At 35.6% G+C, this 16301-nt stretch overlaps 1 protein-coding gene across 1 annotated transcript; it reads right to left on the reverse strand.

Annotated features, from left to right (window-relative positions):
• Positions 1-1045: 1045 nt before the first annotated feature.
• Positions 1046-7268, reverse strand: LOC307130618 (uncharacterized protein). Its single transcript, XM_079823699.1, has 3 exons — positions 7098-7268; positions 6641-6988; positions 1046-5000 (listed from the first exon to the last, which is right to left on the reverse strand). Exons 2-3 carry the CDS (start codon positions 6870-6872, stop codon positions 4711-4713), a joined length of 522 nt encoding a protein of 173 aa, XP_079679825.1. The 5' UTR covers positions 6873-6988; positions 7098-7268; the 3' UTR covers positions 1046-4710.
• Positions 7269-16301: the final 9033 nt, after the last annotated feature.

Raw genomic sequence — 16301 nt, forward strand, 5'->3', positions numbered from 1 at the left:
GACCCCAGTACACCGTTGTTCATCTTTATTGTGCACGTGTACGTTTGTAAATGCCGAGCCTGAGAGGTGTGAATAAGGGTCTTGAGTTATTTGTGTAAATCCACTGAAGAGGGTTAAGCTTTCTTCATGCAGAGTAAATCTCCCTGTTTGTTAAATGGGAGAATGGGTTTGATCCCAGTGTTTTCTATGTTTGACCACAGGGGGGTAACGCAGTGTTTTAAACAGGATTTATCGCTTTTATACTTTTCCAGCCAGCTTAAAGCAAAAAGCGATGTGATTAATGTGTAAATATGGGAAGCGGGGACCAATGAGATTTCACTGTGTTGTGTGGGCGGGGCTACCCGATGCAGTGCAACAAGTGGTTTTAAACCTTTTGACAGAGGCCCAACATTGTCCATTATAATCGATGACTGTGGAGAGATTTCTTCCACACAAAACGGTTTGTTTTCAAACTTCATTTTGTTCTCCTACAATAGATTTACATGCATCCAAGATCAAAAAACACTTTGATTTTCTCATAATATACACTCACCTAAAGAATTATTAGGAACACCTGTTCAATTTCTCATTAATTTCTCATTAATGCAATTATCTAATCAACCAATCACATGGCAGTTGCTTCAATGCATTTAGGGGTGTGGTCCTGGTCAAGACAATCTCCTGAACTCCAAACTGAATGTCAGAATGGGAAAGAAAGGTGATTTAAGCAATTTTGAGCGTGGCATGGTTGTTGGTGCCAGAAGGGCCGGTCTCATTTAAATATAACTAAATTTAGCTGAAGTCCACTAGAGTCAAATTTAAATTGATGTTTCTGCTAAACCTCTGTTATCTGCCTTTTCTAAGTGATATTTCCTGGTAGCATTGATTCTTTTTTAGCTCTACGTTAAGCAGTATGTTTCTCTAGGAAACGCCTGTACCTTGTAATCAAGTTCCATGAACAAACTAAGTAAGATTAGTGGCACTAATTCCATTTATTTCAACAAAACTCATGAGTTCAAGCTGCTTCCGTAATCTCAGCATCTACAAAAATGACATAAACACAGGCGACTGTTCAAAAGCTCAAAAGAACCGGATTTATTTGAAACAAATATTTGGTAACACTATGTTTTTGTTGATCAATTCAATGCCTCCTTCCTGAATGAAAGTTTAAACTTTGATTTGCAGGCTTTGACTTAGCATCCGCTTACACCATGGAAACATGGCTTCTGTAATCTCTTCATTTCCCAGCGTTTTGTGTAGTTGGCACACATTATGTAAAAGCACATGTAGAGAGGATGTTGGATGAGGATGAGCTGGTTGTTAAGACTGGAAGAAGCTTTGAATCTGAGAGGGAAGCAGTTTGTGCAGAACACTTTTTACCACTGAAAAGACTATTTCGATGAGTTGAACACAATCCAGTTTGCAGCGCATCGTAATTCTGTTGGCCCGCCGATTGCCCTTTGGGGGAGGAGAGGTTGAGGGAATCCTCTGTGACACTGAAGGATTACATCTTGTTTACTTGCTTAAATGTCGTAACATCTTAAGTGCCCGGGTCAAGATAATCCCATATTGTGTGGAAATAACCTGTCTGAGAACAGCCGCTGCTCCATTTACTACCTGTGTGGAGGTCTGATCTTAACATCAGACTGTAGCATTTTCTTTTTTGTAGCGGTTGGATCTTCAGTATTATTTATGTAGACACTATACGATTAAATATTTATACTTTGTTATGAAAATTACTTTCCCAAGAACACCTTAAGGGTCAGCACAGATCTTTATTTACAGTATTAGTTAATTTCTTGCCAACCAACCTTGACTGTAAAAGGCTTGCAAAATGTCAGTGTACACTTTAGCAAAAATGGCATTGTAAGCGTATGGGGGAGTTCACACAGCACGACTTATGTTCGAAAAAAACTAGTCAGAGCACTACAGAATGGGCCAAACTCAACGTGAAATGGCATTCGCAACCTGTTATACATTCGTAAAGTGAAATGGGATATTAGGTAAGAATATCTGCAATGTTTAATGCAAGTTTGCTAATACATAACTAACAGGCTATAAGTTAAAGGTGCAGTATGTAATTTTTTTACTGTACTAAAACACAGAAATACCATAATTGCAGGTATTTAGGAAACATGCTACGCTCACGTACTTGTTTCTCTGAAAAACAATGTCACAGCCAGTTATCCTACTTTGAAATGTGCGTTCCGTGTCAGAATGTCTTTTTTTGTTTTTTGCCAATTTACCCAATAGTATTTCGACACCCCAGGTTGCCATTTGGCGGAAAACAGCGTATTGTAGCCACGGAAGCCAGCAAACAAACTGGGTCAGAGGTGGCAGACTCTACCCAACCAAAAAAGCCTTGGATTCCATCTAAAATTCTTTGGGCCTCATTCATGAAACATGCGCAGAACAAATTTGTGTGTAAATCGTTCGTAAAGTCGCTCTGAGGTAAATTTTCGGAATCACGAAAATGTTCGTATTTTCAAAATGTTAGTTGGTACGAAATAAATTTACACCTGCTCGGCTGCTCCCTACTACGTGTAAATGGTGCGTAAAACATTTGAACAATCTGTGTTCTATTTAGGCAAATTGACGACATGTACCATAATATTTCAAGAGTTGATTTGCCCCGTTTTTTTTATTTTTATTACTTTTCAACTTTGGGTAATGGGCAGCGCTAGTCACTGTCACTTTTTACCTGGCTGTCCAATCACAGTGGAGGAGGGGCGGGACAAAAACTACACTGACCAATTATCCCACTTGTACACCGACTAAACAACAATAAATGATAAGTTAATACTGGTTTTTACGGCATTTTTTATATTTAGTAATATTCTTCAAAATGAGATACCAGTAACACATTACTGCCATGGATATTCTGTATCATATTCATAGCAATCAAAGTATCTCAGATGGAAAAACGCTGCCCTTGCAAAGCGCTTTCAAGCGCCACCAGCTGGCCGTTTTCAGAAGAGCACCAGACGTTTTTTAGCTGGCTAAAATGCTTTTATGGACACATGATAATTTAATATTTATTGCTAGGCATATGGCCAATTAGTCTCTTTAGAATTTATGCAAAATACTGGAGCCAAACCTGAGACAGAAGTCCAGAAGATTCCACAGCGTTCCTGCACACGTCATTTGCAGTCGTAACTCATGGGCGGGGATTATGCTAATTAGGAATGAGCGTGCACGCGCGTCCTATTTACGAATGTTTGTAATTCATTAACATACACACGCTTAACTACCAAATCCGTGGTATACGAAGCGTTTGTGAATCTGGAGGAGAGTTTTCGAAAGTTTCAAATTTACGAAAGTTTCATAAATGAGGCCCATTGAACGGAAGCATATTAAAACTTGCGGTGTAAGTGGCGCATTGCCTTCCATTGCTCCTGTTGTGTGCCCTCAATCTGGCAACCCGCGTGAGTGTCTGTCAATAATACACACTGTATTATTTAACATTACACATTAGTGATGCATTCCTGTAGCTCAAACAGTAGAGTATTGTGCTAGCAACAGCGTGGTCATGGGTTTGATTCCCAGGGACTACATGAACTACTAAAAAAACGTGTTCCTCTACTGCAATGCAAGTCGCTTTGGATAAAAGTGCTACCAAATGCATAATGTTGGCAGATTAGGAAAGTCCTAAAAGAGAAGGTTTTTACATTTTGATGATGAACAGGATTATTTGCTGAGGAAAAATGCACCCTGATCAGCGACACAATTAGACGAGGAATGTTTTAAATGGTCAATTTTTTACATTTGTATTAGTTTCCACTAACTCGACTGCACAGGATTCTCATGACACAAGAAAAAAAGCACACGTTGACCAATATTTAAGACTGTTTCCTGTGTGAACAACCCCACGTGGATTCCAAAATGCACACTAACAAAAACAAATGTTCAAAGACTCTAGTAAAATGGTGACTCCATTGATTCAGTATCAGCTTGACATCTAGATCCACTGTTCACATTCAGATGAATCAGAGATTCTCAGTCATCCATCAAGCTTCTCGACCCTTTCAAGGGTGTTCGCTGTTGCTTTAGGCCTCCGTCCAAATAATGTTCCCTTTTTATCCTTCGCCCCGCTCGTCTCTGATTTCCAAGAGACTGTATCCCGTAAAGAGACGCTCCTTTGAGACCATTCGACACTGAGGTGGGTATTTGGGTTCATTTGTGCTGGCATGAGAAGTCTAGACTTGAGATGTTATGTCATTAATGCCAACTGGGAATATAATGCTGAGTCATTCTGAGCTCAAGTCCTGGTGCTTTTTTTTCTTTCTTTCCTTTTTTTATTATTAATAATCCTCCTTTTGGGGATGAGTTGTAATGATGTTCAACAGTGCTCATAACAGAGCTTCCGTAAATCGTCTTACACAACAGGAAAAAGTAATATAACTCATGCAATCCATCCCTTGAAGTGACCCTCTGGAGTCCAAAAACTCTGAACAAGGCTTCCAAAGAAGTCAATCCTGTAGCTTAAGCATGTCTCTAGTGATGCCAAGGTTATGGGTTTGATTCCCAGGGAAATGATTGTATGCATGATTGTAAATGTTATCGGATTCATAATATCATGTCGGTTTTGAAAAGTCATACAGCAGAATTGCAATAAAAGAAGTATTTTTTTGGTGTACAACTCTTGTCCTTCAATGTTCCTGTTTTCTTTGGTCTTGACCCATCATACTGTCAAAAAAAATCTTATAAAGTAGTTTCACCTTCATGTCTTTCTCAGACGTCCCGTGGCATAGTAGACGTCAGCCCGGGACTGTTGGGCATTGATATGCTGTTGTTGGAGCTGGACGTGGGGAAGAACGAGGGGATGTAGTGGATAGAGGACAGCAGCAGAGGACTCATCTGGGGACTGTCGTCCGATGGTAAGGGGATCACCACATCATCCTGGTCCCACACGTGGAAGGCGTTGGCATGGGACACAGACAGAGCCGGGGGCAGGCGGGTGGGTCTGATACTCGATATGTCGTCTTTTTCAGGATCATCTTCATTTGGGCCGAGCACACAGTCTAATGAGAGACAAGGAAATTAAAGTGACGAGAAAACTGTACAATAAGGATCCATTTATTAATATTAGTTTACACATTAGCTAAAATCCACTTTAATAAATAAATGCTGTAGACGCATTGTTTGTTCATTTCAACATTTACGAATAGTTTTTTCAATTTGTATGATAACATCAGTTAATGCACTGTGAACTAACACGAATAAACAATGAACAACTGCATGTTTATTAACTATCACTGATGAATAAATGATGTTAGAAAGATATTGCTCATTGTTACATTATGTTAACAAATGAGACCTTATTGTAAAATCTTACCATTTATTTTATGGTAGAAAACTAAGGCACGAGGGAAATTTTTTTGACTTTAATTGACGTAAATTGTGCCAAAATTTTACTTTATTAAAAGGCCAAATATCCCATCAAAACCATACTTGAGTGAAAGTTCCTATTTAAAAGTAACAGTAAAGTTATTCTTTTCTGCGCTTTAAAGATTTCAATTAAAAGAAAACTGTCAAGTGGAATAGAAATGTCCTTATTAAAATAATTTGGATGCACAAATTGCACAAAGCAACCTATTTATTCATATTTTTTCTCTATGTCCTGATCAAGAGGATACTGACACCAATATCAAGAATTTATTAATTTAATTGGCTTAAATAAAAGTTTATTATACATTAATGGGTTATTTGATTTAACTCAGTAAGACAACCTTATTATATAATATAAAATAATATATAGTATATGTATGTATGTGTATATATATATATATATATATATATATATATATATACTCATGGCTTGCATTTGGTTCTTGCATTGTTTTTTCCTTTACATTTTACACTTTGAGGACCCTAGTGTGACAGTACCGTGGTACAGTGATTATATCGTGATATTTTCTAGTTCTAGAGCATTGGGATTTTTGTGAGGGCATAAAATCCTCGCTACAAAAACATGGTATTGATCCCTGTACCATGCTATACACAGGGATAGTAATAGAGGGTAATACCCTGGCACTTTAATCGATAACATGGTACTTTAAAATAAAGCATTGCCATTGTACAAAATACATTATTACATGCACAATGTATGACAACAACATGGTACTTTTTGTTATCTAATTACAGGGGTTTTTCTTCTAAAGTGAATAATAGTAGGCTACACTAACAGAAAAGACATTGGAGTAACTCGAGATTAAGACTTTCATAATGGCAATGCTATGACTTTCGTGACAGCCTGAATCATTAAGCATAAGACTTATTGGTCCCACTTTATATTAGGTGGCCAATGTACTTATTGTGTTCATATTGTATTGCAAAACACTTTTGCTGATATTGAGGTGGGGAATGGGTAAAGTTAGGGACAGGTGTGGTGGGATGGGTAAGTTTAGGTGTAAGGGAAGTGTCAACATAAATGTAACTACAGATATTAAAAAGAGATTACATGCAAGTCATTTTAAAAATGTAAGTACAATGTAAAAACATGTTTGTACACAATAAGTGCATTAATTAAAATGTTAGTACATAGTAGCTAGTTAAGGCCACCTAATATAAAGTGGGTCCAATTATTTTACTAAAGGGTTAGGGTTTAGGCTTAAGGTTTGAGCAGCTAACAGGTTAAAGGTCATCATAAATCATTCCTTACCCACTATATCATTAGCGAGGTCTTTGATGAGATGTCCCACTATGGCATAGGCGACTGCAACAATCACCAGCGCGGCCATTAGCAGGTACAAAACCCCCTTTGGTAAGGGAATAAGGTCCCGGGTCACCGGCTTGTAGTCTTTGAACATCGGGTCCTCGTTTGGAAAGGCGTGTTGAAAAGCATGCCCAGTCTTATCCGGCAAGTTCAAACTTGATACGTTGAGAGAATTCATTACCAGCCTTTCTCTTTCGACAAATAATCAAATATTTGATGTTTGTTTCACGAACTTGTCGCCAATGAATGGTGCTTTGATTTCTGATAAAAAGCTTTTCGCTTCACAATAATAACCTGTAAAAGTGAAATCATTTTCATGTAAGATTTTCTAGTTGACCTATTTAAACAACTTGTTTAATAACTTGGTCACTATCGTTTAATAGCATAATAAAGGTGTCCTCACCTTCATTGTTGAAGTTGAGTTTCTTTTATTTCGAGGCTCATTTAGTTTGAGGTTTTCTTAGCACAGACTAAATAGTTCAGGTAGGCGTGCTGCGCATGCGCGACTGAGCGCTGTCCGCGGTGCTAAAGGCTCCGCGCGACTCTCCTCTCCGTCGACGCCAACGTTATCAGCCAGGAGAACATTTCCCAGACCGCCCACTTTCCACCCGCTTTGGATCATTGGATAGAGGTAACGTTAACCTAGATAAATTCCTCTCATCCCGCCTCCAAGAGTTGATAATGCCGCCACTGGTCACGTCCCAAGTCCTTTAATTCGCTTAATTAAGTTGGGGATTCCGCGAACATGGTGATCCCTCTGAAAAGACCTGTTTTCCAAATGACACTCGTTAAGTCCAGCTGATCAGACTAATCTTGGCTTTGTTTGGGCGAAAATAAATCATTGTGCATGACAACACTTTAGTATGACATGTTGTAGCCAGAGAGACATTTTTTAATCCAATTATAAAAACAATTAACGTTATTTAGCGCTTTTCACAAAGCATTATTGTTCCAAAATAGCAACCAAATTATCTAAATAATCGTATAGATTTTTCTTAAAGCAAAATATTTAAGCATTTGTTATTTAGGTTATGGAAAATCTATATAAAAAGTGATAAATAGTGATTTGTTTATGATACTGCTCCTAACGGAAAGCGCTCGAGCGAGCGGTCTCTGTTGCTGTGGTTACCACTTCACGCGACTTTTGTTCACAAGCGCAGTTTTATTGATACACACTGACATACTAAAGTTTTGTTTTTTTGGAGAAAATTATCATCTTTACTGGTATAGTGAAGACACAATAGAGTACAGTAAGTCAGCCAACTTTTTTTATAAAGATAAACTGGCATTGACAACGGAAAGATTGTATGACAGTTAATGTTTTTGTTTTGTTTTGTTTTTGGTACTGTCGATATACAGTAGAGCAAACCATTCTTCGTGCATTATAGGATAATTACTAACGTATTTTTTTTATTGACAGCCAGTTATATATATATATTTTTTATTGCACAAGTTAGAGGTTATTAAACAACAAATTAGTAATGCAACAATTAAGCATTACATTACACACCCTAGCAACACCCTAGCAACATGTTACATCAATATAAACTGAGTATGGCACTTGTTGCTCTTGTGTGGATCAAAGAAAATTGCAAAAAGACGAAATTTTCTTTATATAAGCTGCAAATATTTAAAGTAAACAAAATATACTTTTTTTTTCATTCTCTTAAAGGGACAGTTCACGCTAAAAAGACGATTCTGTCATCATTTACTCGCCCTCAAGTTGTTCCAAACCTGTAGGAATTTCTTTCTTCTGTTGAACACAAAAGAAGATATTTTGAAGAATGTTGGTAACCAAACAGTTGATGGACCTTAGGAAAAACAGTTGCTTTCAATGGGTTTACCAGTCATTGTACAAAATATTTGACTATCGAAAGCTGCAACTGGCCAATTAGAATCAAGTATAAGGTTAGAGTTAGTAAATAAAAAAGTATAACACCCACCTATCATAGATTAATACCATCATGCCCATCAAATACACATTGTAACTTACATACATAAAATACATGTAATGTATGAATTTTGAAGTTACACTTCTGAATGAATCCGAAAGTTGTCCATTCTTGGTCCATACCATTGAAGTCAATGGGGTCCCATCAACTGTTTGGTTACTGTCAATCTTCAAAATATCTTCTTTTGTGTTCAGCAGACAAATAAATTCATAAAATGTACGTTGACATGTCACACAACAACAACAAAAAAACAGCAAACAAACAGCTTGACTGGTAAAGGTAACTATGACTTTCTTTTTTGTTTGTCACATTTAATTAACTTAACTGTCACCGTCTCGCTGGCGGTACTCCTGCCTGGTGCTCTTTTTTTGATCGCCTTTTTTCATATCATATATTTGAGTAATTATCATAAATTAGGTATCATTTGAAAGCTTACAAACTCAAAATTCATCCTGTGAAAACCGTTGCGTTACCATGGAAACGTTACTCTAAATTCTTCTAGCGGGCTCCTCCCCTAGTGGGCGGCGTCATGTTTCGTATTACAAAATGTACTTTATAATCAAAATCTTTTCTAATCTTGACAAAACACATATTTTGTCGGAAAGGTCTGAGTCTCAAGGTTCCATATTTGGGGACTGGTTTGTGATGGAAGTGACATTTGGACAGAAATTTACAGGAAAATCCATAAAAAAACAATCAATGGAATTTGAATGACACCCGGTGGCTATTTTTGGTATTGCGCCTAAACAAAATCTCATGGGGACTTTAATTTTTGTGATATAAACTTCAAATTTGGAACACAACTTGGTTAGACATATGGCTTTAATTTTATAGTAAAACATTTTTTTGTTAAATATATATTCTATATAAAATATAAATATTTATTACAGTATTTTTCATTTACAGTCAATTTAAACTTCCAAAACTTTTTCATACTTTCATATTTTGAAATACTTTCACATCAGCAATAATCTTAAATGTTGAATATCAACACTGTAAAACATAATAAGTTGACTTTACTTAGAAAAAGTGAGGAAACCGATTGCCTTAAAATTTTCAAGTAAAGTAGAGTATTATTTTTTTGTCGGCTAAACTTAACAAAATTTTTACAGAAAACTTATTAATGAAGTATACTTAACTCAAAATTATTAGTTATGTTAACTTGTTATTAGTGCTCACATTACTAGGAAAATATTAGGAAACCGATTGCCTTAAAATTCTCAAGTAAGCTGAACTTAAAAAAATAAGTGAAGACAAAAAGCAACAACTGAACTCCATTCAACACTTATTTATTACTTATCAATAGTCTACAGGTACTAAAAACAATTAAGTAAGCATTACTTAATTGCATTAAGCTGTTCTTACTTAAACCGTTTAAGTTTTGTCAACTTAATTCTATCTGGGATCTGAGGAAGTGTAGCCTACTCCCAGAGTGCATTGTGGCATGAATAAATTAATTGCTTCATTTTACTATTTTTAGCTTTATTTTACTATTTGTCTTTTGTCAGTATAACCCGAATAATGACAGCAAGTAAAATAGTAAAGGTCGTATTAATAATAACAATTAAAAAAAAAAAATAAAAAAAAATCCTTGTTACCATTGTTGTGTTTTGCATGCTGAATGTTGAAGTGTGTGTGTGACACACTCAAGCATGGTCGAATTATATTGTGACAAATATAGAGGGATTATATCAACTCAATTAAATGGTAATGCCATAAATATTAGCAAAAATAATGTTAAAAGATCATTATTTGACATTAAATATAGTTATGTTATACATCGTTAATTGACAAATTGTTCACTTGAGTTTTCTAAGTAACGAAGGCATAGCATGCAAATAGTTCAGATTACTTAATTGTTTTAAGTAAGTTCAACAAATTATTGGACATTAAGTAAAGTTTACTAAAAAAGTCTTAGTAAGAACAACTGTTGGATTTTACAGTGAAGTGAAATCTTTGGTAACATGAAGCCCTCTAATACTGAGGTAGTAAAACAACACTTTTATACTAAGTTTAGAATTAGGGGGAAATTCTTAGCTGAAAGTTGTCAGAATATTGTCAAATTAATTTTAAGCTACAGCTAAGCAGTATTCCTCTTACATAACCATTTGAGCTTGGGCAGGATTTGTTGATTTCATAATGGCCCTCTTCAAAATCAGCATGGCTTGACAGAGGACTATGAGCCGCCTGTGTTAGACTACACGGAAGGCTTTATCTGTGTATTTTCCTGATGGATTCCTCTTTAGACCTAGGCAAAGATTATCCCACAGGGGTCAGAGGGGACCAGGAACAGTGTGTCCTAGTCTCAGCGAATCTAGATCTCTAGCTTGACCCCTGCAAGAATCATAAGAATAATTGTCCAAGAGTGCTTATGGGAGGTGTATAAAGAGTATACAAATACGTGTTGCATCGAACAAATGCAATATCAGGACATTATTGTTATGTTATTGCATACATACACTGCAAACATTAACTTATTGTATAGGATGATTGATGTGGCTCTTTTTGAGACCGGAGCTAGTCGTCACACATTTTACTCTATTTATAGGTTTATTTTTTAATTTTACAACTACCATAGGCTCACATTTACACTACCATTCAAAAGTTTTAGACTGGTAAGAATTGTTTTATGTTTTTGTTGGAAGTCTCTTCTGCTCACCAAGGCTGCATTTATGTGATCCAAAATAAAGCAAAAAACAGTAATATTATGATATAAAAAATAAATAAAAAAAATAACACATTTTCTATTGTAATATATTGTAAAATGCGGATTTATTCAGGATCATTACTCCAGTCTTAAGTGTCACATGATCCTCCAGAAATCATTCTGTGGGCCAGTTGTTCAAAGGTAAGCTGATGGGATTTTGGTTATCGGATTGGATCAAATCTTGAAAATGGGTTGTTCAAAAGGGATCAGATTAGATCACGGAATCCAATCCTAGTTTTAATCTGGATCAAATCTTCAGTTTGTGTTGTTCAAAACTTGTCAGTATTGGATAACTTTGATCCAAAAAAACAGGATTATCCTGATCCCAACAGGGGGTAGGATTTCAAGATAGATTCCAGGAAGAAAATGTAGTAAAACTTTAAAACTGGTCAAAAAATACAACATTTGTATCAAATAATACACTCTAAAAAAAGGTTCTACATGGCACCAAAAATGGTTCTTCGTCGTAATCATAGAGGAACCACTTTTGGTGCTATATAGCACCATATCTTAACATGTTCTGTATATGGTAGCGGTGCTATATAGCACCTTAGTCAAAGAACTGGTGAAGAACCTCTGAAGAACTACTGAAGCACCAAAATTGGTGCTATATAGCACTTAAAAAGGTTCCCCTATGATTACGAGCCAAGAACCATTTTTGGTGCCATATAGAACCTTTTTTTTTTAGAGTGTACACAAACACATATTTTATTTTGCTCTTGATTAGTTAGGCTAATTGTTAAAGTAATAAATTAGAAGTAGACAATAGGCTACCTATTAAGCCTTTCGATATCCTACAGTCAAGTAAAAAAAGATTTAGCCATCATAAAATAATCCCCAAACAGCTGTAAATATCAAACAAAAATATTATATTAAATAGAAAGTGTTTTTTTGTATCACTTATAAGACTTTTTACTTCTTATCAATTATAAGAGATGGACGTTTCTCTGGTGAACGCTACGCAAAACTTTTCTGAGAGAACGCAAAAGCATCTGAATCCCAACTCTCCCAAATCACCATGTCCCTCTAGGGGCTCCGTAGAGCACTAGTTATCCAGATCTGGTCATCTGAAAAGGTGTGTATCTGGATCAGGGTGATCCAATCCAATTTTGCTTTGAAAAAACAGCACAAAAGTAAGATGGATTACCTGATCCTGGATAGCAAAACATGGGATTTCCAAATCCAGATCATTTTCTGATCCAGATGAAATATTTTGAACAACTGGCCCAATATGATGATTTGATGCTCAAGAAACAGTTATGATTATTATCAATGTTTAAAACAGTTGTGGATCTTTTTTTTTTTTTTTTTCAGGATGCTTTGATGAAGGTCAAAAGAGAAGCATTTATCTGAAACAGAAATCTTTTCTAACATTATTAATGTCTGTCACTTTTGATCAATTTAATGCATCCTTGCTGAATAAAAATATTAATTTCTTTCATTTCTTAAAAAAAAAAAAAGAAATCTTACTGACCCCAAACTTTTGAACGATAGTGTATGTTACAAAAGCTTTCCATTTCAGATAAATCCTGAAAAACACTTATAATAATCATAAATGTTTCTTGAGTGTCAAACCATCATATTAGAATGATTTCTGAAGGATCACGTGACACTGAAGACTGGAGTAATGATGCTGAAAATTATATTTTACAATATATTACAATAGAAAAGTTAATTTAAATTGTAAAAAATATATATCATAATATTACTATATTTTTGATCAAATCAATGCAGCCTTGGTGAGCATTAGAGACTTCTTTTTTAATGTGAAAAAATCCTTCAGATCTAAAATCTTTTGACCAGTAAATGAGAGAAGCTGAGCCGTCATGATATTTAGAAACACTGATGAATATGAACTTTCTGCAATAATGTCTCTCTAAACAGATTGCCATCATGCTTTCACGACAGCCTGTTCTCTTCTCTGTATCCCTCACTGTTTTCTATTTTTGGATGAGATTTTAAATGAAATCTGGCACCTCGTTTGACTTTGAACATTTGTCCACCTATTTTTTATTTATTTATTTGTGTGTGTGTGTCCCTGCTAGAAGATTGTCAAATACCAACAATCTTTGTGTTTAAAATTTAATATAAAAATATAAACCAGCGGTTGCAACATATTTAGTTGTTCACATGTAAAAAATATTTTGTTAGCCTTTAATTATAATCTTCAGAACAATTACTGACATTAACAAAGGCTAATGAATGCTGTAAGAATATCAGAACTAATGCATTAACAATTACTATTGTTCAACTTTATAAAAGTTTAACAATCAGGGTTTTTTTCTTTTTAAATCACTGTGCAAATGTTGATCTTTGCTCCCGGTTGTCCCAGCTGGCTCCGCAGCAGCGGCAGGGATTATCTGTGTTCATCTCATTAATACAGTCCATTATGTTCTGAACCAGTGAGGCCGGGCCTGAATGTATCTCCATTTACGGATTAATGGTTGCTCCTCAGATGCTGACCTGAGACTGCATGTTATGAGGTTAGGTCTCCCTATAAAACTCACTGTTGTTGGATTGAAAACTGAAGTTAGATTTGAGGGAAACTTGCTTGATCACATAACACAAAAATCTCATGGTTTAGTATTTTTGGATATGTAGCCTACACTGTAAAGTCTAATTAATTAGACTTTCTTTAAAGAGTAACTTCAGTGATTTAGCATTAAGTTTTGTATCAGTAGAAACCCGGTAGTATATTGAAATTATGGTACTTTCCCCCGTCATGTCCCCCTGAGACGAGAGATTTATGCATTTTATTTCTGGAAAAAATCCTCAGATGACGCAAATATCGTCATTTTGCGTCATCTGAGGATTTTTTGGCCAGAGGCTAAAGATTACAGGAGCTGTTCCGCATGTTTTCAAGCCGCCCACAGGTGAGAGATCTCACTCACAGAATGTAAATGCGCTCGGCCGCTCGGCTCGGGCATTCATAACGGAGCGGTGTGGAGCAAAGTGAGTGTGATTCAACTTTTCAATGAATTCACCATTCACCACGAGTTTGATTGACAGGCGATCTGCCCAATCACATCGCCGAATCTGCCGGTTTGTCCGACAAAGCAGTCAGGCAAAACAACATTTCTTTTAATGTTCATTCATGTTTATTTGATGCTTATCATTGGACTAGAAGGAAGAGATGATCGGTTCACGAGCAGCTTTAACTGAGGCGCTACAGCGATCACGACACAAAACTTTATTTGTGCTTTACATTTCTTTAAAAAAGACAACATTTTAAAGTTGAGACTTTGTTTCATATCAAAAGTAACTTGCTCTGTCCTGTCTGTCGGCGTGTTGTCAGTGTCCTCTTTGCTCCGTGATGTATTTTCTCTACGTGAGAACGTGTGTGTGTGGTGTGTGAGCGCCATGGCTGGTCGGACATAGCAACAGTAACTAAAGGGGGCGGGTCTTTGCGAATGATCAATTCCTATGGACACGCGCCGTGAATGACAGCCGCTCTTACCTCAGCTCTGCTCAGCTCTTTGCTCTCATGATGAATGAAATCTGACTCCTGCTGCGTCTGTGACGTGACTTTCGTTTGGCTTACTCACACTTTAGTGAAAAGACACGTTCAGTTTTAAATTGTGGTGTCTGTTCTCTAACTGAACAAAATTATTTTATTACTATGAAAATCAAAACAACGGTCATGGTGGGCAAGTGATAACCAGTAGCCGTGGCCTTGCGAAGCAAGTGCATTCTGGGAGTTGTTGTCTTTCATCCACATGAGACAAAAATAAATTTTCTGTCTTTTCTCACGCTAGAAGGCCCCAAATTCAAAAATAATTTCACATTTCTACTACATAAATGACACAGTTTAAATACACATTCATCTTCCCAGCGCTGAAGTGCCCCTTTAAATAAGCATGCAAACCGATTGCCTTAAAAAAAACAAGTAAAGTGAAATAGGAATAATATGTTGTGCTAACAAATGCTTAGTATAGTTCACTTACACAAGAGCTCTAGTAACTAAAAAAGAACTGTAGAGAGTACTTGATCTTTTGCTTTAGATTTACTCTTGACTTAGTATAGCTTCCAGTTGTGTTACCATTGTTGTGTTTTGCTGAATGTTGAAGTCTGTGTGTGACAAACATGTGACAAACATGTGACAAATAAAACTCTTGAATCTTGAATCTTGAATCTTGACTCAAGCATGATCAGCTGCAAGATATTGCTACAAATTATATCAACCCAGTTAAAAGTTCCACAGGTGTTTATAATGATCGTTTAGCAATAAAACTGTAAACGATCTAAAATGACATAAAGGGAAATATTAATTTTAAAAGGTGATCTTTATTTCTGAACTAAATCATTAAATATAGTTAATTATTCGTTCCAAATTAAGGTAAACTTTTAAAAGCAACCTTACTTCTCTTCCTTTGAAATCAAATAACTGTGATTTCTTGTTGCATCGCTGCATCAATAGAAAGAGAATTACAATAATATGAATGTTTTAAGTGCCCAACCAAAGTGAACACTGATCACCATAATGGCGAGGTAATTATTATTATTTTTTTTTTTTTGCCTGACAAAATGACACTCAAACCAATCAATTTATCTTAACTTGGGTTTTCTGATTAAACAAGGAATATAATGTGAATAGTACAGATTACTGGATTTTTACAATTAAGTAAAGACATTAAGTAAAGTTAACTAAAAAGTGTTTGTTAGAATCACTGTTGGATTTTACAGTGTATACCATGTGGTCATTCAGCAGGGTTATTAACATTAACTATAATTAAACTTAAACTAAACGAAAATTAGAAATATTGCCTTGGCAGTCAAATTAAATTAGTTAAGTTGAATCACTAAAATGATTGCCATTATAAATATATAAAAACTAAAACGAACTAAAACCAAAATAACAATAAATAAAACCTAAATAGCAGCGATATACAAAAATGTAACTAAAATTAACATTGTTAATTTTTAACATTAATTTTTTTATCAAATTCAA

This window comes from Gobio gobio, assembly GCF_949357685.1.
Source record: "Gobio gobio genome assembly, chromosome: 1".
Lineage (NCBI taxonomy): Eukaryota > Metazoa > Chordata > Actinopteri > Cypriniformes > Gobionidae > Gobio > Gobio gobio.

Coding starts and splice junctions, on each gene's coding strand:
- LOC307130618 (XM_079823699.1), bottom strand. CDS start 6,872: ATGAATTCTCTCAACGTATCAAGTTTGAACTTGCCGGATAAGACTGGG. Junction 5,001..6,640: donor CCTCGCTAATGATATAGTGG/GTAAGGAATGAT, acceptor GTCTCTCATTAG/ACTGTGTGCTCGGCCCAAAT.